We start from the raw sequence: 26,738 nt of genomic DNA, 5'->3' as shown, positions 1-26,738 counted from the left end.
ACGTTTTTGGAAGCCTGTCATAAAAAAAAAGGTTCGATATTCATCATGCCATTTGCATGGTATAGGACAAAGACAAAAACTAAATCTTTACACCTGTCTGTGTTTGTTCAAAGAGCGGATAACTTTATTCCGTGAACAACTCACTGTCTCCCAGATAAAATTCATTAGTTGAAGTACATTTTATCTGCTGGATGGGCCTGAACGGATGCTGTAACTACTCAGCCCACTGACTCATGACTACAGTACATGTAGCTACAATATTCACTGGACTCAAATGTAACAGGCTGTGTGTCTACTGCTAAGATTAGCAATGCCGAAGGTACAGTGTACATGCACTTTTGACATTGCTGATCCTAAGACTATGCAACAAGGTTCACAATGAACCTGTAGTAACTGTCCTACTTTACCAAATTTCCCACAGAATGAAGTGGTTATTTCATATGATTGGTGTACAGAAGGTCATGGGATTGATTCTTTTCAAGGACCCTCACTGAATCTTTGTCCTGTACTTCTAACATACATTGTACTGACGATTACTGTTTGGTAATCCTCTATAGGATTCTTTCAAGATCTGAAACGTATTTCCCTCTGGAACGTGCATACTAAAAAGAAAGGAGGGAGAGGGAGAGACATTGTAGCTTATTGTCCTGCACGGATTTTCGCAGGGTTATAATCTCACATTTTTCAGAGATTATTTTGCAGAAATTCTAAAAAAGCTTTATAACTCATAACAATGCAAGCGTAAATACACATGTATCTCTAAAGAATGCATGGTACATGTAGCCCACAGGTTTTGGTTTTTGGATTCTAATACATGTACAGTTTTTTTTTTACATGTAGTTATGCAACAAAAAAATTGTCAGTAGGCACTGCTCAAAACCACAGTTCTCAAGCCATCCCAAGATGTGCAGAATGTATGCGCAGTAACAAAAGGAGGCACGGTCACTTAAAGTAGCCGAACACAGTTTACATGCGCTTTACAATTTACAATTTTACAGATTCTGTTAGTGATGGGGTTGTGGTACGCAAATACGGCGGTCGATAAAGTGATCCCCCAATTTCACATGAAATGGATAATAAAGCTAAGTTTTGATCCTAAATAACTAAGTTTCTCGTTTCCGGCCTCTTTTTCGTTTCTTTCCGAGCAAAAAAGTCATTCACCAAGACCTTTTGCATGCTTTTCATCTTTGCCATGAAACCCAATTAAAGCCACGCATGCGCATTTGACCAAAAAGTTGCGACTGGTTGTTTTCGTGGAAATGAACTGTTTTCTAAGGAACCGCTCATTAAAATGTCGTGACATTTGGCATGAAAATAGTTCCCTAAAAGATAACTCGCCTACAAAGAGAAGCCTAAATCTAACAGAGAGTATCTTCACAAAACATTAAAATGCAAACCAATATTTACAGGAGATCTCTCGGTTAAAATTACATGAAAATAGTGCAACTGTGTCAGTGTTTTGTGAGTTTTTTTGGATACAAAAAAAGGAAAAAATCTAATGAGTACATTTTCAAAAAATTAAAGGAAACGTACTATTTATGGACGTTTAATAGTTCGCTGCGTTGCCATGGAAACGGTACTTAGCTCAACAAGACGTACGAAAATACTTTCTTTCTTAGTTAGTCTTACGTCATACCAATTTTGGGCGTCCAGAAATGCATAGTTTCCAAGTAAAGTTTTCTAACACCTGTACACTAAAAAACTGTATGCGGCCACCTTAACCCCATTATTAAAGAAATAAAAAACGCGCTGAGTGCATTGTTGAGTTATATAAGCACGCGGGAATTTTTAAGAACACGAGAGAAGTGCAGAGAGGCACGAGCCGTAGGCGAGTGCCTCTCTGCACTCCTCGAGTGTTCTTAAAAATTCCCAAGTGCTTATATAACTCAACAATGCACGAGGAACAAGTTTTTTATTTCTTTTATAAAATATAAACAATCGCAACTCCTCATACAAGTGCGAATTTTAATGAATCAACATCAAGTTTCCCCTTACACGAAATAACGCGTAATTTAATAGCGCGCGCTCTTGCCGATCACGACACGATCACGACAGGGCACGCGATAGCGCAATCAAGTAAAAAATCAAACTGTTTTAGTTTTTCGTCACGTCGTAAGCAAGTTCAAGAAGTTAACTCCAAGTCAAGTTTTAAGGTGTTGAGAGACAAGTTGAAGTTAATTAAAAGTCTGGAAACATCAGTACAAGAGACTTCTTTGCGAATCGCTGGAATGACAGCGCATTCTCTCTCTGAATTTCTCAGATTTTTCACAGGCAAAAAATCTGACGTGTGCTCCGTGCATATGTACAATTATAATGCACGCACCATACGTATGCTTCGTGCATTGTGGAGTTATACAGAACTCAGTTTGACCAATCACATTGCTTACTTGACCCTGGCTATTTTATAATATTAATTCTAGCACTCATCTCAAATAAGTGACTCTATTCCCTCCTTTCTAAAAGTCAGACTTGGTAATAACACCCTTTCCGTCCCATTTTGGGTTCATTTTGCACAATATTGTTGTTGTTTAAATTCTCATCATTCCAATACCAAAAACCGCTTCACCACCTTAGTGTATATCTGGTTTCAGAATGATCAAGATATGATTCACAAGCCTTAGCAGGTTAAATGCTCTTGAAAAATATAATTGCTTCTACAGGTAGCTTTTTCTTTGTTTAGCTCTACCTGTGACAGGCATGGCATATAATATGCAGCTCAGAAAACCACAAACACTAAGAATCATTTCTGGAATACAGTTGAAAATTGTCTGTTTTTCATTTAAAATAATTCCCAAATTAAAATCTCCTTTCGACCTATGGTCATGAAAAAGACTAAAAATGTACTAAACGATGGCATATTTTCTTTGGCTTAACCAAACTTCATAACCCAGAATGATCTCTTTACTCTGGCTGACGAAGTTTGGTTGACCCAAATAAAGTATCCCTGTTTTTTAGCTTTTCTAATGCTATGAGTTTGAAAATTGATTTTTATTTCTGGAATGTTAATTGATCTGCAACCAATCAGTTGCAAAATCAAACTACAGGGCAAAAAGAAACAGAAATTGAATTGACCACAAAAAAAGTATGGTCACTGCAGGGTTTTACTTCCCAGGACAATATAAATTCAAGAAATAATTTTATTACTTAAAGGTTTCTTAGTGGAACTGTTAAATCCCTGTGAAAGTACATATACAAGCACGGCATAATAGTCCTACATTGGAAGCCTCTAAATTGATCGTTTCAAAGCACTTGAAAATCATAGATAGTGTAAAGCACATACACAAGATAACAAACTTGGTGATATGAAACAAGCATTGAATCGGCATGTCGACACTTATTTTTCAATTAAATTATTTTTTAAATAAATTATTCCTTAATTAAATTATTTCTAAATTCTTAAAAGGCACCGCACTTTGTGGAAAAAACGAAAAAATCTATAACTTTACTCAGATTCAACGAAAAATCTCCATTTTTTACACTAAAATGATTGTCGAATTATTCTCTACAGATTGAATAAGATAATTCTGATGCGTCGTGAAAAAATTTCCTCTTTTTTTTTCACTTATTGAGTTTACGACCCCGGACTTTCTGAAAAACTGAAAAAACTTTTAACCTTGCTCAGATTTAACGAAAAACCTCCATTCCTACACTAAATGATCGTCAAATTATTCCGTACAGATATAATAAGAATATCCCGATGCGCTGTGAACAAAAAAAATTCCGCGTGTTTTTTCCACTACTTGGATTTAAAACTCATTCACTGCGCATTCCCGAACGTTAACAACCGAACCAACCAAGTGAAAAGGTTATGGCTATAACTCGTTAATTGCGCATGCGCGCATTCACGAGTTAAAAATGGAGATATGAAATATATATTTTAACTGCGGGTGAAAGATTAAGTAGAAGAAAGACCCTCACAGTTCTTTGGGGGGGTTCCTTTTCACAACTGCTTCAGTTGTAGTTGAGATATTTTGTTCTAGTAATTGAACATAACTAAAAATTATTGGTCATTTTGTATCTTCGCACTCTTAGTGGTACATATATACCAATCTACACAATTTCCTACCAGTGAGGAACAATGACCATTCGCATCCCATCCATCATTATATGGAAGACCCTCCATCAATTAACGCTAAAAAACTTGAATATCAAATTTTACATAATTTTGCAACAAGAGGTCAAGCTTGACAACAACAGTTCAACAACATCTGTCTTTGAAGTAGCTGTTGCTTGAGCTGTCTGCCCAGTTAAGGTATTGCATTCTGAAAAGAAATAAAGAAAACAAATGTTGTCAATGTACTGTAGTACTGTACTGTTACAGGTTAATGGGATCAACCAAGAAAAAAACAACTTAAATAACAATAACAACAACAACAAAAAGCAATTGCCTTTAATCATCATAACAGCTATTATGCTATTTCAATGCACCTGCAATTTTGGTATTTGAACCCATAACAACTCTCACGGCAAATCTTTATGGATGTAAAAGTGCTTCATTAGATGAATATAAATGGCCCAGTGTTGGTCTGTGTTGGCTACAAACTAATATTAAATGTTATTATAAATTTTATAATAATATATTATATGCCATGTTATGATTGTAAATGAAAATGAGAAAACCCTCATTAATCTCATTCTAGTGAGGTTATAATGCTTTTCTCAAATAACAATAATAATAATAATAATAATAATAATAATAATAATGATGACAATTTTATATAAATAAATTTTATTCTAAATTTTAGATCTGTATTAGTCTAAGGCCCTGTTTACAAGCAGGGAGGTTAACCCTAGTGCTAGGGTTACCCTAGCAGGCGGATCAACGATAGCCCCGGGGTTACAAGCAAAATTTCACAGGTAGGGTTACTCTAACACTCGGCTGTGAAAATACAATAAAGCACTCACTCGAATGCGACATGTAAAGGGGGAATTATTCGACGAAGACTATTTCAAAGACAACCAGGCCGTACGGAATCACTTGATAGTTTTTGCTTCTTCCCGCCAGATTTTGGGTAAAAAGTTGGTATTGTGAAGTGTTTTAAAGCTGTAAGGAAACAATTTAGTTAGTTGATTTAAGCTTATATGAAATATATGTAGTGGTAGCTGTTAAAAAAGTATCTGATGTTCTTGAAAAAAGTTGCTGGAATTTGTTGGTTTGCAGAGTCCCAGTATGAAATGATCTTTTAGCTGTTATCCTGACAACCTGAAGATTAAATTTAAATTGAGAATTCAAAGACAAGATAAACGCTGCTACTTGTCAGGTGGCACTCAGGTACTTGAAAAACGAAATTGGCTTACTACTAATTTAACCCTAAATAGGGAGCAGGGTTTTCTGTAGGATTTGGTTTGGGTGCCATGCACTGCTTGTTTCTCCAAGCCCAGATCTTAGTACTCCCCCCACCCACCACCCAGTATTTTTTTCTTATTTCTATGATGGTTAAACTGTAACAAAAAACAATTTTTACAATGATTGTTATCTTCATTATGCTAAATTTTCCCTTTACTGACAGTGTTGCCAAAAAAGTGTCATAAATAGAATGTTGCCTTTGGTGTGCATCATGGCTAACCATGGTGGACTGATTGTGATAGAACAATCACACTCATGTATCCCTCCATGTTCACAAACTGCCCCTTCCCAATTCTTCTCTCCATTTAGCATGTTGTTTCTCTTGATGTTCATAGGTTTGTTGTGTTGGGAGCCTTTACATAAGTAAGCCAGCTAGAGATGGTTAAAAGCATTTTGTAGCAGTTGTATTCTAACTAAAAATGTAAATTCTATGCACATGCCTACCCCAAGTGCCCAATAACCTGGTAGATTCACTGGAATAAATCCGCTCCGTTTCCTTAGTGCGAAAAAGTGCAGTTCCATTTGCCCAGAAAAAACTACCGAAAATTCCATTCAAATGGTAAGCACTCCAGCTCTTTAGACTCTTTTAAAAAACAAATCATTAATCGCGCTTTTTATAAATTCTTAGAAAATAATTAATGATTGCAATGCAATGATGTTGTATTTTAATTCGTTGGTAGTTCTGAGGATGTGTAACATACGCATTATTCCTTATTTAGATATCTTCTTATAGTACTTATATTGTATTTTGTTTCTTTTATATATCTCATTGTAATTAGTTTCTGGAAAACCATTAGTGGATGGAATCAATAAAGTTGTGTTGTATTGTATTGTATTGTATTGTATTGTATTGTATTGTATTGTATTGTATTGTATTGTATTGTATTGTATTGTTTTGTATTGTATGTTTCATTTCACTCAGATGTCAATGTCATGTCTAATTCCAAAGAAAAACCCCTCTTTTCTCTTGCATAGTATTTTCTGACCTTACTTTCTTGTGATGAACCGTAACTAAAATCTTGTTAATGACTAGCATATTCCTTCAGCCTAGAAAGTCTAAAAATATGCTCAATTTCTGTAGCCACCTTTTGGAACATTAGCTCAGATATATTATACACTCAATGTATGGTCCCGAGGGAAACAGCTAGTTTTGTTTTCCCTCGAGTTTCGTCTCGGGAAACATCAGGACATCGAGGGAAAGCAAAACTAACTAGCTTCCCGAGGGACCATACATTAAGTGCTTTGTTATATATTTAGGCTTTACCTTCAACAGTCACAGCAAAACCAACAAACAAACAAACAACTGAGAGGGCAACAACTGCAGAATTGTATCCCGGTCGGGATACATTTGTATTCGATTAGGGGCACATGACCAAGAATCAACCTACCACAGTGCTTGTTTCGTTGAGTGTAAGTCAAAGTATATAACAATACTTTATATACTCAAGTGTCCCCAATTGTTGGAGGAATATTTTCCTCAGCTAAAGTATTTTACACAAATTCAGTTGATTGATTGATTGATTGATTGATTGATTGATTGATTGATTGATTGATTGATTGATTGATTGATTGATTGATTGATTGATTGATTGATTGATTGATTGATTGAATGGTTCATTCATTCATTCATTCATTCATTCATTTATTTGTTTTTTTTTTTACGCTGTAATGAACACTTTATTTCAATATACAGCGTCCTACTGAAGAATTAACACAAAAGGTAAAAAGAAACACAAATACAGTGAGCTTAATTGTGTAGAGTAACATTTATATCAACATTCAATCATTCATCTGTATCGCCAAGAATGAGTTAATCTCCTACCCAGAGTCCTCAGGCTCTTTGGCCAGCGGTTGGTCATCGTAAGAGACGCTGTAGTATTAGGGAATTTAAGAAACGAGGACGGCAACGGTAACGAGAACGTCATTTAAAAATATAATATCTCGTTTTTGAAACTCTTTCGCAATCATTTAAATTTGTTTAACTTGGAAAATGCTGGCGAACTCTCCAGGAACTAAATTAGTATGAACAACGTCAAAGTAAGGAAAAATAAAAAAGATTTTGCGTCGATCATACGCTCCCGTTCTCGAGAAAACCTAAAATTCGGTCATTTCACGTTGTTGTTTTGCAGAGGACGGCAAAGAAATGTACCAAAATGTAAAACGCACATGCAAAGCGATTGTTTTTGCTCATTAAGCCCATTGTTTTGTGGCGTTCTCGTTACCGTTGCCGTCCTCGTTTCTTAAACTCCCTATTGTAATTTTATCACCGGAGGATTTCTGCGCGGGTAATACAACGCAAGCCGTGACGGGGCAGCCAAGCAAATAAATTTAAGTTTTTTCGAATTTTCCAGAGTCTCCCTTGGCGACCAGCCGCTGGCCAAAGAATCTAAGGACTCTGGGTATGAGATTGAGCATGGGTGGCAAGGAATGTTGATGAAATGGAACGGCTAAGAATTGTAGAATACGCGCATCTAGTAAAGCTTTCTGAGTTCTTACCTACTTATCCATAGATTTTCGATAATTGCGTTTTTACTAAAGATTGTCTGGAAAAATGACTAGTTCCTCCCGGAGGGATGTTGGATTCTTCATCATTCTTTTATTTCGAAAGAATCAGCAAATTATGCAATAAAGTGGCCAAGGATCTTGGAAACGACAGCATAAGACGGTCTTCGGAAATCTGCCTTATCCATTATTATCCTGAACGTTTCAGCAAGTACAGGGATCACCAAATGTAGTCTCAAGCTTTTGTTACCCTTTCAAAGGAGGCTGAAATATTTGAAAATGGATTTCAAAAGCCCGTAACTATTTTCCTCCCAAAGGGTAGTGATTACTTTTCACAAAAAACACCACACCAATAAAATCTCGATGTAACTCGTGTTATATTTTTTCTAGTTCTAAATACTATACAATCAAACTAAAGCCTAGCCATCTGACTTTCTCAGAAATCAAATATGATCTGAAGCAATATTTACACCTTGATGTCACGTGATTTGAAATCATAGTATTTAACTGGCTAAAAACAAGGCAGGTGAATTTAAATTTAAGGTATACAGAATACTTTGATTTCTTTGAATATCAAAGCCTACAGATGTCCTTTTTTTAGAAAATACAATTGATGGTTGGTTTTAATGCATTTGGTAAATTATTTTAATAACTTAGCAGTTTTTTAAATAATTTAACTAGACCAGGCTTAAACCTGTTTTTGTTGCTATGTACCATCAACTTGGTAATGACAGTTGTTTAGGCTCTTCGTACCAGTGAATTAGGAACCAAGTCTACCCAAGCAGTACTAGCAAAACCCTGCCTTTATTAAAAATCATCCTGTTACAGAATACCTAAACTGATGAAGCTAGGCTATCGTCTTGAATTTATTTGGGCATGCAGAGCTTTTTTAAAAGCATTCTTAAGAATCTGAGGGAAAGCCAGAAAAAGAGATTTTTTTTTTAAAGTAAAAATGGTTAATCTTGTTAGTTCAAGTTGCTTTTACGCTAATCGAATCTTGTTTGCACAATGCCAAGTCGCCCATGACAATAATGGCATCTGCAAGAAATCGGAAACCTTTCTTAGTCAAAATAAATAATTTTAGTTGCGTCAGTTTACAAATGCTGAAGCTGAAATAACAATAACAATCAATTTTCAAGATTTCCTAATTGAATTTGTTGAAATGTTAAACACATCCAGCAGCTGAACAGCAATAGGTTAATTGCTAACCACACAGTAACGCGTTTACCCATTATTGCACCAAATTGCATTACTTAGCCGTGCAAGCGCGCTGATTATAAGAAGAAGTTAGCGAACAACTTGAGTTCTTTGTAAGCGGGCAATACCGCAGAGGCTGGCTGATTCTCACACAGACAATGTTTCGTCTCTCACTTTTGGTAGCGACAGTGCTGGTGTTTAAAGAGGCAGCAAAGTGTGACGTGTCTTTGTCTCCCAAAACGTGGCCACAAGGAGAGTTTGATCGATTGGAGCGAATGACTCTGAACCGTTATGAGCGGCCTAAACCATTGGCGGTGAGCGAAGGCAAGGGACTTGTGGCGGGGACAACTGATCCTTTCGCTGTGCATTCTGGAATGGACGCACTAAGAAAGGGTGGGAATGCCATGGACGCCTGTTTGGCGACCGCTCTTACAGGTAAGATTCCAGACTGTTCAGGTTGATCACTATTATTCTCCTGCAAAGAAACATTTGCTATTGAGACATTGTAAAAGAACGGTTAGCACTTAACTTTAATTTTTGGCCTCTAATTTTTGCTATTTATTCTAATTCTCCTCATTCGAATTATTTTAAAACAATCTTAAAGGACAACTGCCGAGGTAAAACGTATGGAGAAACAGTGACCTTCATTAACATTTTTCGATGGATTGTGTTGCATACCATGTATAATGGATTAAAAAAGTAGCCTGTTGTAGGTCCATTAACAACACTTGTCCTCATTTCAAACTAGTACTTCTTTCCCGACGGCTATTATTCTCAGCAGGTTTTATTTTGCGCCGAATTTTCCACCATACTGAACCATCGTGACATAGCCTTTCAGAACACAATCAATGTGCCAAACTATGCATGGAAGGATACACGTAAGACTGAATTAGGTCATCCGAGGTCGTGACGGGCTTCAAATCGACTTACAGAAAATAGGTATTTAACATGAGAGCGGATGCCTTTGGCTGATTGTCTGCTCCATAAAAGTTTAACGGGAAAATTTCCGTTAGCTGCGTGGCACTTGTACTTATAAAAAGGGAAAGGTAAAATATGGTTCTCGAAGACGAGTGTTCAGTGCCGATATGTAGAAATTATTCCAATTATTCCCATGCTCCATAGTTTTCTTTTATACCAAATTTCCTTTAGTGTTACAACTTCACACTCCAAAGAATGTTTTTTCTCTCTCGAAAATTTGACTTGTTGTATATCTGGCATTTTATGATATAATGACAATCAAGTGATAATCAATCCGTGCGTACGTTTTTAAACAGGTAAGAGAGAACGACAATCAAATTACATTTTAACTCAAAAGTTTGCTGCTTTTGACAGCGGCTAATTTAGGAGGCTAAAAGATGAGGGGCGTGACCGCCCGAAAGAACTGATGTAAATATATAGTAACAAAATCTTCCTAACGATATAAATAAAGTAAATTGTTAGACTTTGTTGGAAGGCGAAAAGGCATGATTTTAAAGATCTGATCATCTGTGTACTTCAGATATTACGGATTAGTGCCAAACCATGGAGTTGTGTCCTTCCTATAGAACACTTCAAAGGCTTTCCATTAACTCGAGGCCTGTCTGTCTCATGTTATTGCCACCATGACCTCCATGAAAGTTCAGATACACTAAGGTCCTGACGCCCTTACAACGTTGCGTGTATAGGCGCAGGCCGTTCACTGATTAAAATAATAAAGTTTCCATGTTGTTTTGTTTTATTTTTTTTACTTTTCAGTTTTTTTCATACGAACTGATAACGACGAATTGTTTATTTATTTGTTATTCATTTTCTGCAGAAGTTACCCTAGCAACAGGTTCCTACGTATCCTACGCTGGCGTTACACAAATTCTTTACTACGAGAAATCCTCCAATAGGGTTTACAGTTTAAATGGTGGGTGGAACACCCCTCTACACGGAGACCCGTCCCAGATCCCCAAGGTCCACACTACAGGATACAATGGTGCGTCGGTCCTCGTCCCAGGATTCATTGCTGGGGTTGTTGACGCGTCCGAAAAATTTGCCAACTTTCCTTTAAAGACCTTGTTTGAGCCCGCATTGTATTTCGCTGAAAACGGTTTTAAAATGCCTAATGGCTTGGCGACGTCCATCAAACTCTACTATAATGAAATAACACTGCTGAGGACAACCCAAGGTACTAAAATATTTTTGTATTCCAGACAGACTAATATATAAATTAAGGCAAGCCAAAAAGCGTAGCTCCATAATTACTTTCTTTAAAATAGCATTTACATAAGTCTGCTTAGCATATGAACGTAACAACTCTACCAAATTCCTCATCCCTCCTCGTGTTATATTTCCTTTTAGTGCATAGACAGCAAACTTTCTTTTTGTTATTTGTAATTTGTAACAATAATTATTCTTTTACCAGTAGCAATAGTAGTAGCAGTAGACGCAGCAGCAGCAGCAGCAGCAGCAGCAGCAGCAGCAGTAGTAGTAGTAGTAGTAGTAGTAGTAGTAGTAGTAGTAGTAGTAGTAGTAGTAGTAGTAGTAGTAGTAGTAGAGGAATAGTAGCTAAGAAATCATAATGAAAGGCGAAATTTAGTGAAGTTTAAAATAAGTAATCATAAACTTATGATTGAACTAGGTCGGTATATATCAGAGAGATCATATACTCAGGGGAAGCAGATTATGCCCATTGTGCAAATCAAATCAAGTGGAGAACTGATGAATCTCATTTCTTGTAGCAGACACTCTTTTCAGAGGGAGACTTTCTTAGATCGAGTCAATGAGATAACACCTGACTTTGAAAGGAAATCAACCTCAGAAAGCATAAAACTACTCATGAACTCTAACGATCATCATGTAAATAAGCTAGTAATGAAGTTCATTTCCTCATGTACAGATATACGTGATACATTGTTATTATCAAATGAAAGTGATGTAACATAGGACAATATTACTATTACCCTTGTTTTACTAATAATTACTTAGCTTTTGCAATACTGTAAAATCTTGCAGTCATGCAAATAGAGCGATTTCCTACTACTAGTAGTCGTAGAAGCAGTAGCAGCAGCTACAGTAGTAGTGGTAGTAGTAGTAGTAGTAGTAGTAGTAGTAGTAGTAGTAGTAGTAGTAGTAGTAGTAGTAGTAGTAGTAGTAGTAGCAGCAGCATCAGGAGAGGTAGTAGCAGTAGAAGCAGTAGCAGAAGCAGCAGCAGTAATAATTCGTCTCAAGGTCAATATTGCATTGCGTTGCAGCTGCATAACCCTTAACTGTACTGCAGTGCATTACACTGCACTATATTGCATCGAATTGCACTAAATTACATTGTATGCTCAGAGAGGTTCGCTCGAAGTTTTGTCGGCCGGCTTTTTTTACAATCTGTAATAAGAGTCTGAGACTTGTACGGTTCATTGTAATACAATCCAAGACTTTGTGTGAGTGCTTGCCTTACTAGTACACTGGCTTTATCGCAATTTATTTCCGCTTAGTAACCTTGCCGTTGCGTCCCTCTTTGTTTAGGAAAAAATATTTTCACCAACCCGGATACCGGGAAACCGTACGTCTACAGTGAACTATTCAAGCAACCCGAGCTGGCAGCGTTTATACGCAATGTCTCCGACCATGGAAAGGACTTCTTCTACAATGGAACCTGGGCCGAGGAAATGACGTCACTTCTTAAAGACCAAGAAGGATTTATCACATTCGATGACATGCGCAGATACCAAACAAAGTGGGAGGCACCAGTGAACACGTCATATAATGATCACGATGTTTTCGTGTCCGGGAATGACTGGGGCGGAGTTGAGCTGGTGGAGAAGTTACGTCTGATGGAAATGGCTGGAATCGGTCAGAAACTGGGCTCTAATTACCTCACCAATGCAACGGAGTTTTTCTGGCTAGCATCGATTTCCCGGTTTAGTTTCTTTGTTTCTTTGTTCTTGCACAGCAACCCCCGTGGTTTATCGATCTTGAAAGAAAACTTTGACCTGGACTTTTCTGATCGCCTAAGCAGAGACTCAGCTGGAGCCATCTGGGAGAGGATCGGCACACCAGAAAAGATGAAAGAAGTCAATGGCATAATAAGAAGACTTTTCGGAGGAAAGGAAAGTATACATGGCTCAGATGGCGTAGTCGCGGCCGACAAGGATGGGAACGTTTGCTCAATGATTCACACAATCAACAGCAAGATGTGGGGCACAGGCCTTTTTGTTGGAGGAATTGCTTTGCCGCATTCCGCTGCTATATTCAAGTCCTTTGTCAAGCAAACCAGTCCTGGAGGAAGGCTCCCAGTGGCTCTTCAACCTGTCATTGTGTTTAGAAATGATGACTCAGCACAAACTCGCCGTCCTGTCATGGCGCTCTCAGTTGTTGGTTCGTCATATCCCGTAGTCGTTCCACAGTATGTGACAAATCTTTTAGACAGCAAAATGAACCCTAAAGAATCCATGGAGGCCCCTACGTTTCTAATGCCGAGTTTTTCGGATTTCTTCCAAGCCGTTCCAATAGAGGAGTTTTCAGTTGACGTGAACGTATTGCGTGAAGTGCGTGACATGGGGCAAGACGTGACCGAGTTGGAGTTCTTGAAGGCGTCTGGACCGATTGGTTTAGGAGTGGCGCTCACAATGGATGACAACGGGGTCATGTATGGCTGTACCCATCCTCTCAGGAGGGGACTTGCAGAAGGCGTTTGACCTAAGGTGCATTCTTCATTCATTTGATCTGAAAACGTTCTGTTATGATATGGTTGAATTGATTTCTCTTAAAATAGTTGAAGGGAAATAACTATGTTTATATAGCTAGTTTGAACCTAGATCCTATTTAGGAGTGAACGCGGTTACAGCTAATAACAAAATAAAGGCAAATTGAAGTGAAATACTCTAGTAACCTTCTGAGAAGTTCAATACAATACAAAGAAAATTATATTTAGACACGGCAAAAATGTCAGTAAACTAATAAAAAATAAAGAATTTGCATACTCTATTAAATTGTTTGCATATTTACCCTGTGGAAGTCCGACGTGGAAATCAATTTATTGATATCTTGTTTTATGCATGTATAAAGCTTGTTGATACGCTTAAAAAAAACATACAGGCCTTTTTCTTCCCCCTTCTGACAGAGAGGGGGTCCCAGCCAGACTGGTTGAGAAGAAACAGAGAATTTGTATCATACCTGGACTCCGAGAAGCGTGATTCTGCTGTTTCTGAAGTTTCTCACTTCGTTGTAACGACAAGCTATCGCAAACAGCAATGCAGTAATTCTGAAAACCTTGATAAATTTTAATTGCAGTGTGCATTGAGATAAATTGCCTGATTCTGTTAAACGCACTGATGCTGGAAGCAACTTATTTTATATTGTGTAAATGTGCTTCTTCTTTGAAAGATTTTATTCTATATGAAGTCCATGAACAATTTCAGATAAGAAGACAGCCTTGAACTGGCCGTTAGAATTCTGTCCGTGTATTTATCGAATGGGGTTAGGGAGCAAGAAGTAATGATTGGGTCCCCCCCCCCCCCCCCCCCAAGAAAAAAAAAACACGTAAATAATAATATATCAAACAAAAAGGTTTCGTTTTCAGGATCGCAAATTTATGTTGAAATACAAGCTTTCGATTCCCTCTCGGAATCTTTGTCATGTGTTGTAGAACGTCTTGTCACATGATTAAGTTGATAAAATATCACGTGACAAAGCGTCCCGGTAGATCGCCGGGAGCTCATATCCAACGTCGTGATTCAATGCCGGGCCTGGAAATGAATTTCAATAGCCTCTCTAACTCTTCTCTAAAAGAGTGTGAAAGAGAACAGGGTCTGTCGGGTCTACATCACCAATCGTAACCCACCTAAGAGACGATGGTTCCAAAATTCTATGGCCTTCCAAAGATCCACAAGAAAGATCATCCCCTGACGCCAATAGTGTCAAGAATTGGCAGTATTTCTCATTCTATTGCCAGGTCTCTGGCCGACATCTTAAGCCCGCTGGTCAGAGACACCCCTCATCATCTAAACAACAGTGCAGATTTCGCTGGAAAAATCCAGGATCACACCAGGCCAGAAACTAGTGTCTTACGATGTGCCCGCCTTCTTCACCAGTATACCGGTACCCGAGGCCGTCAAATGCGTATTTTATTTTCTCTGCTTCCCACAGTCCTCCTCTTGCCGCCTCCTCTTGTGATCGCCCATTATCACACTACCGGGAACCATCAAATATGCGCCCTTTCTCGAATATACGCCTCCTACCAAGATAAAATTATCCACTGACTATTGGCTGCGAAATGGGACAACAAAGCTTTGATTATAAGATTGGTCGTGTCTGTCACTTGTCACTTTGAACTGCTCTTGGGCTCATCACTTACACTACAACACACGTACATATACAAAGGGTGCCGTTGTTGCAACTATCCATGGACATCACGTAATCTGATCATGACTTTATACTTTCAGCAACATTCCCATTGATGTCCCACTTTCTGAGTTTTCAATGTTGGTGTTTCTGATTTCCCGACAAGAATGACAATGTTTGGCATTCTTGTATTGCAATAACAGAAATTGCATCCAAATCATATTTCTACCTCTTCTAAAGGACCCTATAGTATTTTTAAATACTATTCCAGTTTTACAAGCAAGAGCTTTTGTCGCGTTGCTTGTAAAAAGTCTGGCATGATATATCCATTGCGTCGCTCAAACGTTCAAGCAAATTCTGTCCAAATTATGCTCGGTCTTTCAAAGTTATGCTGCCTGTTGTCTCAATTATGGTGCGCGCCCGTGTTTCAAGGGGAAAAGAACAAAACAGGGTGCGAAGCCTATTCCATTAGGTCGCGTTTTAATCACCAAACGGAAACAAAAAACTTTTGGCTCAATTTAAAACATTATAGTCACAACCGGCAGTTATCTAAAGACTTTGTAAAGCGCACTGGAACTGCTCGATCTCATTCAGTTATAAAGACCTGTTCATGGCTTCAATTCAGTGAGAGCGTTCTAGGAGATTTTACTATTCATATTTCACATAAATTATTACCTTTTAGATGCTGCCGAAGTAGTCTAATCGAAGACGCTTTACTTTATTTGGGAACCTGCCAGGCTGGCATAAAACTCAGCACATTACAATTCCGGTGGTGATCGGTCTTCTTCGACAGGCCTCCCCGAGTTCAATACCCCGGGGGTTCAGTACATGGGATCCGGAGAACACAGCATATTTAGAGGCACCCGATGGTACATTTCGGTGGATATCTCTATTATTATTATTTGGGGGGAGCGTTGGGTGACAGCCCAAAAACGGCTGCGAGGGAGACTAAGGTGTCCGTTGTAACGAGAGTAAAACAATGAAAGCATTAGTTTGGGACCACATGAAGTGTCCTCAATTCCATAATATTAGAGGGAGTTATTTCGATACATTTATTTTTTTTATTCGGCCGGAGATTTAGCTTCCAGCCCCGAGACGCTGACCGTATTAGGTGACTGCTGTAAACTAAATCCACAAATAGCTAAACTGATGGGAGGCTAGTACTCTTATCAATGCCCTATCCCTGCTCCACTTAAGAGAAATGGGTTTCAGACTTAAGATAAATTGCGTCAATAGAGCAAACGTCAAAATATCAACTCGATTAGCAGAAAAGATAGGTTTGAAGCCGAGAAATTGAGTGTCTGTTAACTTTAATTTTCGCTTGATTATGTTTCAAGAAGTATATATGTTGGCAGAAGGGCGTTAAAGGGGGATTTCACCTAAACGCCATTTTTCCGCCACTTGACATGACTTTAAAGGAAATATCTCGTTCACGTTTCAAGCAATCCAAAAACTCTATCATCATCCCGTAAATCTGTGTTCTGAGGTGTTTTGTGAATTTTTGGGTATATTTGGAAGGAGATAGTTTTTCTAGAAGGATTGGTTAAATTAAGAGAAATAAGAAATATTGAAGATTCTATGAAGTTTTAAAATTAGAATTTGTAGTTAATAATTAATAGACGGACACCAAGTTAGTCCACTAGCAACCTGGGGTGCTCTTGCGTGGGTATCAACTGTCTGTTGGTGTTCCACGAGGTAAAATAAGCAGCAAGAGATTTATGGAGCATTGACCGTAATCTCCTGTCAAGAGTGCTCGGGCCCTTTGGTCAGCGGTTGGTTGCCAGGAAAGTTTCTGGGGGGATTGAAAAAAAAAATTGATTGGCAGCCCCGTAACAGCTCTGAATTGTTTTAACGCAGGAATTCTGCGGAAAATAGATAAAAGACAGATGTACTGTCCTGTGGATTGTATTGTAAACAAGTCAAACATTATTTTCATGTTCTCGCAGCGTTTCTTTATTCAGCAATCTACGTTTCACTTAAATCAACAATCTCATAGCCAGAGTCTCTGGCGGTTGAACTAAAGGCTCACTAATAGCATGGCGCATGTCTCGATGAGCGGCTGTTTAAGCTTCACACTCCCTTGGAGGAACGAACCTCTCTGGATCCACACCAAGTTCCACGTCAAAATAGCTGAAAGAAACGAAAACACAGAAACATAAAGTTGGCCACGCGTGAGCAAGTTTACATGGCTGTGCGGTATTTGTTCACCTCAGGCAATCGCGTCCTCAATGGTCCATTTACCTATGTTTTGAGGTCTTTGCTAGGGAAAAACGTTTGCCATAACTTGGTACCTTTAGGGGCACAACCCAAATTTGGTCAATATTTTCATTTAGTGTAAGTGTGGTTCAATCGATGATGCTATGGCCACGCCCATAGTCACGTGACCCGCAACACAAAATGGAGCAAAATGCTTAATAATTTGCCTTTTTTCCCAATAATTTCTTTATTCTTGTTTTTGTTTGTTTTGTTTTGCATTTATTTTAGCATTTTCGCAGAAAGCATGCTTGCGTTTCAAGGAAAATAGCTTCTTGTTCGATTGTCAAGAGTGCAGTTACACTCCGTTCTTGCCAAAAAGCCGTGGCTTCTGTTCAAGCCGGAAGTGAAACTTGTGTAGCAACATTGCAACTTCAACTAGTTAGCAACGAGATAGGTAAATGGTCCCTTAACATTCGGTTATAAAAATTTTAGCTTTTAAAAGACGTTTAACCCACCTTGTGCTAAACTAGAAGACTTTAAGAATGATGTATAATTCCAAGTGACACAGGCATACTCGGAAAAAAGAAATCCCAGTGCTACTATCAAGAGTCGAACCTAAGACCTTGCCTAGTTCGGATGCTCTACCATTGAGCTACAGGAGACTCGCGGGAGCTAAGTGGGACAAACTTTGCTTACCCATGTTCGTCACAGTGAAAAAGACCATTCTCTACTATACCTGGTGTGTATATATCCGTATTCACGAGTCATTACGCCTTCACTGACTGGAACGCATCCCTCCTCGGTAACAGTCACAAAGTAGCGATCTGAAAAACAACGCATGGCATGCAGTGAAAAGGACATTCTGCTAACAAGACGTTTGTTTTATGTTAAGGTTTCATTTAAACTCGCGTTTGATTACCAAGTCCCTGCTGTTTTGAAGACGTTTATACCCGTTGTCCCTAAAACACACCAGATTACTAGTACAAAGCTTGCAATTAACCGTAGGGGTATTGTGTTTTAATACTTGGTCATTCTTTATACCTAGAATAATTTCCACATTTCCTAAAAAGCAATTGTAAATTATCGTTATTCCTAAAATCCCTAACAGAGCCTTATTATCCCACTAAGACTTCTGTAAGTAATGTTTTTCATGGAATCTATCAACAAGGAGTGCAATTGTTTCATTGGAGGTTTTAAACACCGAGAAACAGACGAAAGCACGAGGCAACACCCGTGCTTTTCTTGCTTTGAAGTGTTTGGAATCTACGTGTAAGGGTTAAAGCCAGGTCAAACGGGTGGAACATGTTGATGCAACACCGCGCCATTTTTGTTGCATCCAGCATGTTGCACTTGTTTGGCCACCATGCTGCAAGACGCTGGATGATGTTGAAAGAAGTTTTACTTCCGTCAAACGCGCGGAGGCCCAAAAACTTTGCGAGTATCTGTATCCATGGAATTGATTTATTGTTTATATTTGCTCAATCTCTTATCCAGAGTCCTCTGGTGTGTTTTAAAGCTCTACGCTTTAAAGGGACTGCCTTAGAATAAACGCCATAGGCTTAGCTGCAGCAATTGAAATCTGAAGCAAACTTTTGAAAATTTCACTGGGCTCCTGACTGATACTATAATTTTATTATTATTATTATTATTATTATTTTTTTTTTTTTTTTTAGAACGTTATTGATGTTTGCATGTGACGTCATGGCAGCCATGTTGGTGTAAAGGAACAATGAGATTTATCTCCGCTGCGTTTTCTTTTGTTTTGTACACCAACATGGCGACAATAAAAACCACCTATTGTAATTGCTTGGTGTAGAATGATACTTGAGGGTGATAACTTATGCGCATAGTTAATTGTCATACCACTCTCGCTGGACAGTGGTACACCGTTTATAGTTGGGTATCTAAACGCATGCGCGTGATGAGGTATACGTGTGTTGACCTTTGTAACGTAAACATCAGCGTCCGTAATTTGATCGTCGCAATGTTCGTTGTATGATGGCGAGATTATAAGGGATTGTTTCCCCCACTCACCCACCCTCCCCACGTCCCAACCCCAACCCCCCTCCCCCCTCCCCCCCCCCCCCCCCCCACAAACTAAGATATTTACCTCCTGCCATCTCTCCTGCAAAAACGGCAACATTCACTCCCAAGCCTGGTCCAGCATTTGAGCCGATGGTTGCCGCTCCCAAGGCAGTCGCGTTAGCTGGTATCTCAAACCTACGGAATGGCTCATTCAGCTCCTGCTTGACGCACTTTCCAGTCCTGTTTGTGCTCAGCTCGATCTTGTACATAGTTTTCTGAAGCACAGAAGAAATTGTAACACGTGCGTCACTAAATGACTTGTTAGGATATTCACCTTTAAATCCCAATAATAACTCGCATCTAATTTCTCCTCATTTCTCCTTACAAAAATCTACTTTACGAAGCAGACAGATTATGAGAATAAGGGGGAATGACCGCGAAAGGTAAGTAAAAGTAAAGTAAAGCAAAATCCGCGAATAAAGAATAAGAATAATAATAATAATAATAATGATGATGATGATGATAATAATAATATTAATAATAATAATTATTTATTTAATGTCAATAACACGGGTAGTGTTTCTGCAATCTCCCGAGCAAGAGGCTCATGATAAAGTGCTTGACAATAATCCAGATCGAATTGGCTTTTGAGGAGAGGGGAAAACTGGTGTACCCGGAGAATAACCTCTCGAAGCAAGGACGAGAACCAACAACAAACCCAACCCACATATGACGCCGGGTCCGGGAACCGAACCCGAAAATAAGAGAAAAAACTAGAAAAAAGGTCATCATGCCCTCTTAGGAAGAGATTGCCTATTAAAATCTGCTGTGGCAAAAATTTTGCGTAGTAAACTTTTTTCCCACCGGTATGAAGCCTGCAAATAAGTACTTCCTCAAAATAAGCACCGTGAAATGGGTTCCCGAAATCATCACTTCCTGCTGAAGAAAGCAATGTAGCATTAGATACCTCCTTGAAGAGCAAAATGTACTCATAGAACTTCCTCTCTTTCTTGACATCAACCTCTTCAACTATGCTAAGTCTTTCTCCATATGCGTCGTATGACAGCCTTGCGAAAACCGAAAAATCCTTTGAAGGGTCGACCTTAAAATAGAAGGTGACAAATATAAGGAATGTGGAGAGGAGAAATGCTGAGGGAAGGGGGAGGGGGAGGGGGCGTTCATTTCTGAAAGAAGACAAAAGCATAAACGCTTCAGGGAAATGTGAAAAAAAAAACCCTTTACAATGGCATAAATATAATGTAAACAGATAGTTCTAATAAGCATTTTCAAGGTTTCATGAAAAAGACGAAACGTGTTTGGAGTCAAGCGAGAAATTTCACCAAATATAGCTTTAAGAATTAAACAGACTAAAAGGTATAGCAGTCGAAAAAGCTGACTATCGTTTAGACTCACCGTCATTTGACGTCCATGCCATACAGGAGGAGTCTCTGAAAGAATGTTTCCAAAAAAGCAGTTCATAAAAGTAACAGTACTAGCTATTCTTGAACCACAAACGAGAAAAAAAATACACAGGCAAAGAAATAAAACAAAAGAGTTCTTTTTCTAGTTCGTACTTTGCATCCCATATTACGCAATGCATTTACATCAAGATCTCAGGGTAGCCTACCCTTGATCTTTCGATCTTTTAGGTATGCTCATTAGAACACCGACCGGTAGCTTTTAAAACAAAAACAAGAAGCTGTTATCAGCTTATAATTGGACCATATTTGACTGCATGGTGCGTAAGCGTACGATTTTTTTTAGCAGCGATAACCTTCAGCATTGTTAACTCCCCCAAATCATAGATACAGAGATTTAGTGAGGCAATAAGTAACCAACAGGCACCAGACAATATTGCATTACTTGCAGTCAGAATGAAATACAGAGGAAAACGACATTTGTCATACGGATGCTTTTTTAAATCCCCGGGCTTTAATCTTTACGTTTTCGCCTTTCATTTGGAGACAGAAACCATTTGTACAGTCCGGATATGTATCTGTGTGACGCCGGGTCACTGACGGATCATAATTTCCGGCATGATCTAGAGTAACGTTACACATCACGCGTAAGTTATCCTTGTACGTTTTTCAATGTTCCGCTGTTTATATTTATAAATGAAATACAGGGGAAAGCATTTGCTATTCACCTTTCATTTGGAGACAGAAACTGTTTCTACATTGATTATTTTTCAATAGTAAACGTGAGACAGATCTGTATCTGTCTTAGCCCGCGGGGTCAAAAAGTGATTTAATTGCCAAATTTTCGGTTAAACAAAACTAACCTTGAGGAACTAAAAAAGCTAAGTAAATAAATAAAAAAAAACCAACGTAAACCTTTCGAATTTTTAAAGTGCTAGTAATGAAAAGATGAAATATGAATGGTTGAAAAACTTCGAAAGTTAAAAGATGTACAAAAGACGCTATAGAGGGTATGCACTGTCACGCAGTAAAAAAATAAATCGAAAACCATGCAGTGGAAAAAGTTGAGAAGTTGTGACATTATAGAAGATGACTAAAGGAAACAATTCTCCAAATTTTAGGCCTGTACGTTTCCCCAAACGTCAGATATCCGTCGAAATGTTTTGCTGAAATTTACAGGGTCCAGTATGGATCCGCCATCTTGGTGTCCCTCCGTGGAACACCAATATGGCGGCCGAAAAATAGCGTTAACATCTGGAACTTACTTTGGCTATCTAGCGACTGATTAGCAGTACTGAACACCAAAAACACTTACATAAGCATTTTCTCTAATGTTCTAACTTCTAAAAGGCTGAAAATAATAAGATATATTCATATATTTTTCAACAAAGTCGATCGTAGCTCTTTGTCACGCAACTCAATAACCGTGAAATTCAAACTGCTCTGATTTCCAAACGAAGGACGCCATGGAGCTGTAAAATTGTAAACAGTTATAAATATACGGCCTCTTGTGCTTGATGAGGATAAAATCTTTGGAGGCTCTTTAGTTTTGGATTGTAGAAAATTATGACGTCACATGCATACGCTCTATAAAAATAGACAAATAAACAGATTAAGTTTCTTCGCGTCTGTTCATCGCATAAAGTTTAAGAGTCTTCGTCTTGGAAATAGAAAATGCCTCTCTAGGTAAGCAGATGCCGTTTCTGTTAAAGTTTATAAATTCTAGGGGGGGGGGAGGGGGTACGTTCTATCACTGTTGTAGATTGAATGGCCAGAACTAGACAGTAAAATGATCTGAAACGCATTGTGTGGTTACGTAATAACACAGTCACGAAAAACAATTTATACCTCGATCTTGTATGTTGCAGCTGACGATATAGATCGCTTTCTTCGCCACTCGACATGCCATCATTACCATCACCTTTTTGTTCTAACGACTCCAGAACCCTCTCTGCGCTAAGGGCAACCGTTCGCGAACGCTTCACAACCGACGCCATTTTGATTCGAAAGAACGGTGACTTGCAGAATACATCACCGAAAGGGAGGGGGAGCGAGGGAAGCAAGAAAAAATGAGGGAGTTCGGAGCCCTCCCCTCCCCTTCCCCGATTACGTTGGCCACGCAGGCTACGTCGTGAAGGCCACATTCAAGTGTTCTGTTATTACCAAATATTTTGGTGATCGCCGACATTGTATTAAAACGCAAACTTTTGCAAACGTTTTCCGTCATCACTGTTCAAGTCCGGATATTTACAAGTCTGGACAAAAATGATTTAAAGTAGTCATTAAGAATTTCGGAGATACTTCTCTCTATGAATGCCAAAGTCTTATTTTTAGTCATTTGTCTTGCATCCTCCATCCTGTATGTGACACGTCATTTGGTCATATACGAAGTCTTATGCGTCATCTCTTGGACAATCGCGACACACACACACACACAAAAATAAAAATAAAAAACAACACAACCGAGAACTTCACTCGTGGCGTCATGGCCCGAGTAAAAACAAAAAAGAACGGGACCGAGAACTTAACTCGGCGCCTCACGGCCAGAGTAATAACTTTGAAATATGTTTTTTGGTGGACTGTTTGCTTTTGTTGTCATATTTTAGCTGACATGCTGTCAAATCGGTATTCGTTTCCGCTTTTTTTTTTTTTTTTTTCGATAATACAGCTTAGGCGCGAGAAAAGATGTCTTTTGTAGCTCTGGTTTCACCCGATGAAACCAGAGCGGAAATGTTAAAGGTGTCTGCCTCCTGCAGCGACGACTGAAATCGTATCAGTAAATTGAACTGATGGGATTTATCTTGCGTTTCAAGATTATGTATTATGTACCATGGTCTTAATTTTACGCTCTTTTTTTCTCATTGTCCTTCTTCTACTCTCTCATTACTGTTTAGCAATCCGAACGCTAAGCAGCAAGTTTCTATATCATTTCCCTGTTTACACACTTTGAACACAATAATTTGCAACTTTGTCTCCTCAGTTGAGGACTTTGATCCCAGGTCAATTTTCTTGTTAGTCGGTGATCGCACGCACGCACGCACGCAAACCATCGTTGTCATGATGCTTCTCTAAAATTAAAGAGTTCCTTTCTCTATCTTTTCTACCTGAAGGAAAGAAACTGAAAATGCCGACCTGCATAGCGATGTGAGGGTTTTGCAACCCTCCCCCCATCCCTCTCCGGGCGGGTATTTAGTTGATTTGTTTGCGGGGGTGTGTGGAGGGGGGGGGGGGGGGGGGGGCGCTGGGACACTGAAACCCTTATTCTATATCTAGACTAGACACTGGAGTCTAAAATTGTTATTCCTGGGGACCTGTTTAGGCTAGATTAAATTTTTCTCAATCATACCCTATTCTGGACAATAATGACTAGCTCTGATTCCTAATACCCATCCCAGACTATACTAGTTGAAATAAAAACCCTTCACAGCGTACATATCAATACGGCATATACAAGGGAGAACCCCCCTCCCCACCTCCGGGGCTTGTATATCCGAGGATCATGAAGTGATGTTATGCAATTATTTGAGGATAGGATATGATAGGATAGGATAACTTTATTTAGACACGGTATTTCCATCAGCTACTTAATTATCATTATCAACTGACTATCTATCTACCTAACTAGGATTATAAAAAGTTAAAAATAATAAAACAATAAATGCAGCTTTTCTTTGAGGCCGTGTTTAAAATCTTACTTATTTAAATTGTGGCGTCTCAATTTAGTCTTAAAATCATTCAAGGAAGTTGCTTGTCGTAATTCTATTGGTAAATTGTTCCACAACTGAGCTCCACTGTATGAGAAACCTTTCTTCAAATAATCAGTGCGCGGTTGTGAAAGAGTTAGGAAGTAACGTTGTGAAGATGTCAGCGTACAAATTTCAAGGACTTCAATTAGTACCCTAGACTTTCCGCTTCATTTTTCATATCCACTTTCACTTTTCATAGAAGACGTAGAAGTACAGCTTACTCAGACAAGTCTAATCAATTGCAGTGGACTCTCTCACTATCTCGAACTCGAACCAAAATCGATTTTCCCTAGATTTCCGTCAATTTACCCTCGGTAACTCCAACCCTCTATAACTCGAACCGCTATAAACTCGAAGAAACTTTCGTTTCCCTTGAGATCATTTTCTCTATAATTTTACCCCCGATAACTCGAGCCATGTTTGTCAAGACGTGACAGGTCAAAATAAACAGTATGGTAGTCCAAAACATTGAATATATTTTGAAGCAGCCGTGTGTGTCAGTTCAGTTTAGGTTTCGCTGGTTTAGCCGGGTACAGTAGCCACAGGTAGTAGCCCAAGCTCGAAATATGAGCGCTAGTTACGCAACGGTTGAAAACTATAAGGATTTGTATGGGAGAAAAACGGTTTATTTTAGAGGCTAAAAATATGAACGACGTCCATATTTTTAGCCTCTGAAATAAACCGTTTTTCTCCCATACAAATCCTTATAGTTTTCAACCGTTGCGTAACTAGCGCTCATATTTCAAGCTTGGGCTACATGTGCTGTAGCCCAACAATAGTCTCTTTGAAACCTACAAAGTCCGCGGAACCTAATATTCTCCTGCTGCTTTGCTTTGTTTTGTTTCACGTCACGTTAAGTTCTGATTTATAATTCAGAAATATTGTTCCATTTTCACTCAACTTCTCTGCAATTAAATTTGATTAAAATGTACACCATATGAATACAACTACACCGTAAAAGTCGTCACCCCCCCCCCCCCCCCCCTTATATCTAGGCATTTGTTCTCAAATCCCGATAACTCGAACGTTTTTCAATTTCCATTGAAGATTCGAGTTATCGGGAGCCGACTGTACTATCACTGGTTGGCCGACTCTCCTCTTGTTGTGTCTAGAAACTACAGCGGAACCTCGATTTAACGAAGTGCCAAGAGACTGGGGAAATTGGTTCGTTATATGGTCTTATATCCAGGTTCTGTTCCATAGATTTTAAAAGGCAGGGATGGAGAACTTATCGTTCGTTATATAGCTAGAGGTCAGTTAATCGAGATTCTACTGATGTGCAGTTCTACTGAAAGATAGGCAAGCTAAAGGAAACAACTTAGGAAATAAATGACTTATTTACCGCATGGCTCAGGACGCTGAGCATTCACCAGCGCCACAAGAAGCAACGATCCCAAAAGGGCAAGCATGTTGTTTATGATGATATCGATGATGTGGAACAGAAGAAAACACGGAGACGTCTCAGCTTTACACAACTAGCCTTCCTTGCCTTGGCCTTATAAAGAGCTCATATCACGCAGACGTCAGGTGATTGTAGATACGTGCTGTAACATTATATGGCCAAAAATAACGATACACGATACAAAAAACAATACCCGACAAGCGCCACCTTCTTCGTGTGCAGACATCCGCTGTTGATCCTATATCGCCTGTAACAACATCCGATTTCCTGTCCTGATATATTTCGGTAGTGCATGCACGTGCTAAGCCGAATTACAGAAGCGTTTTACGTTCAGATCTAGGTCACCGAGAAGTCAAAAATATAGGCAAACATCAGGCTAAATCACTGCACCCGGAGGGGGGGGGGGGGGGTGGTACTCAACAGATGCTTGGGTAGGGAGGTGCGGCCCGGGCGTTCAAACCCTAACCCTGTTTAAGACACAATTCTCTGATTTCCCTATCCCGTTTAAGACAAAATTCAAAATTTTCAGACACATTCTAAGACATTTAACCATAATCATACCCTGTCTAAGACTAGAATGATATAAGAATACACTAGTTTCTTCC

At 38.9% G+C, this 26,738-nt stretch overlaps 2 protein-coding genes across 2 annotated transcripts; one reads left to right on the top strand and one right to left on the bottom strand.

Annotated features, from left to right (window-relative positions):
- Positions 1-9,089: 9,089 nt before the first annotated feature.
- Positions 9,090-14,020, top strand: LOC146489124 (uncharacterized). The gene is made up of 3 exons (XM_085105932.1): positions 9,090-9,481; positions 10,842-11,198; positions 12,530-14,020. The coding sequence occupies exons 1-3, from the start codon at positions 9,205-9,207 to the stop codon at positions 13,699-13,701; spliced, it is 1,806 nt and encodes a 601-aa protein (XP_084962058.1). The 5' UTR covers positions 9,090-9,204; the 3' UTR covers positions 13,702-14,020.
- Positions 14,021-17,272: 3,252 nt separating this feature from the next.
- LOC146489123 (mammalian ependymin-related protein 1-like) lies at positions 17,273-26,234 on the bottom strand. Its single transcript, XM_085106239.1, has 6 exons — positions 26,074-26,234; positions 20,981-21,015; positions 20,535-20,669; positions 19,653-19,842; positions 18,279-18,366; positions 17,273-17,476 (listed from the first exon to the last, which is right to left on the bottom strand). Exons 1-6 carry the CDS (start codon positions 26,138-26,140, stop codon positions 17,410-17,412), a joined length of 582 nt encoding a protein of 193 aa, XP_084962365.1. The 5' UTR covers positions 26,141-26,234; the 3' UTR covers positions 17,273-17,409.
- Between the last annotated feature and the right edge of the window lie 504 nt (positions 26,235-26,738).

This window comes from Pavona decussata, unplaced genomic scaffold (genome assembly GCF_977016875.1).
Source record: "Pavona decussata unplaced genomic scaffold, jaPavDecu1.1 SCAFFOLD_6, whole genome shotgun sequence".
NCBI lineage: Eukaryota > Metazoa > Cnidaria > Anthozoa > Scleractinia > Agariciidae > Pavona > Pavona decussata.
The sequence above is the reverse complement of the archived record's forward strand: the minus strand, read 5'-3'. Positions and strand labels throughout refer to the sequence as shown.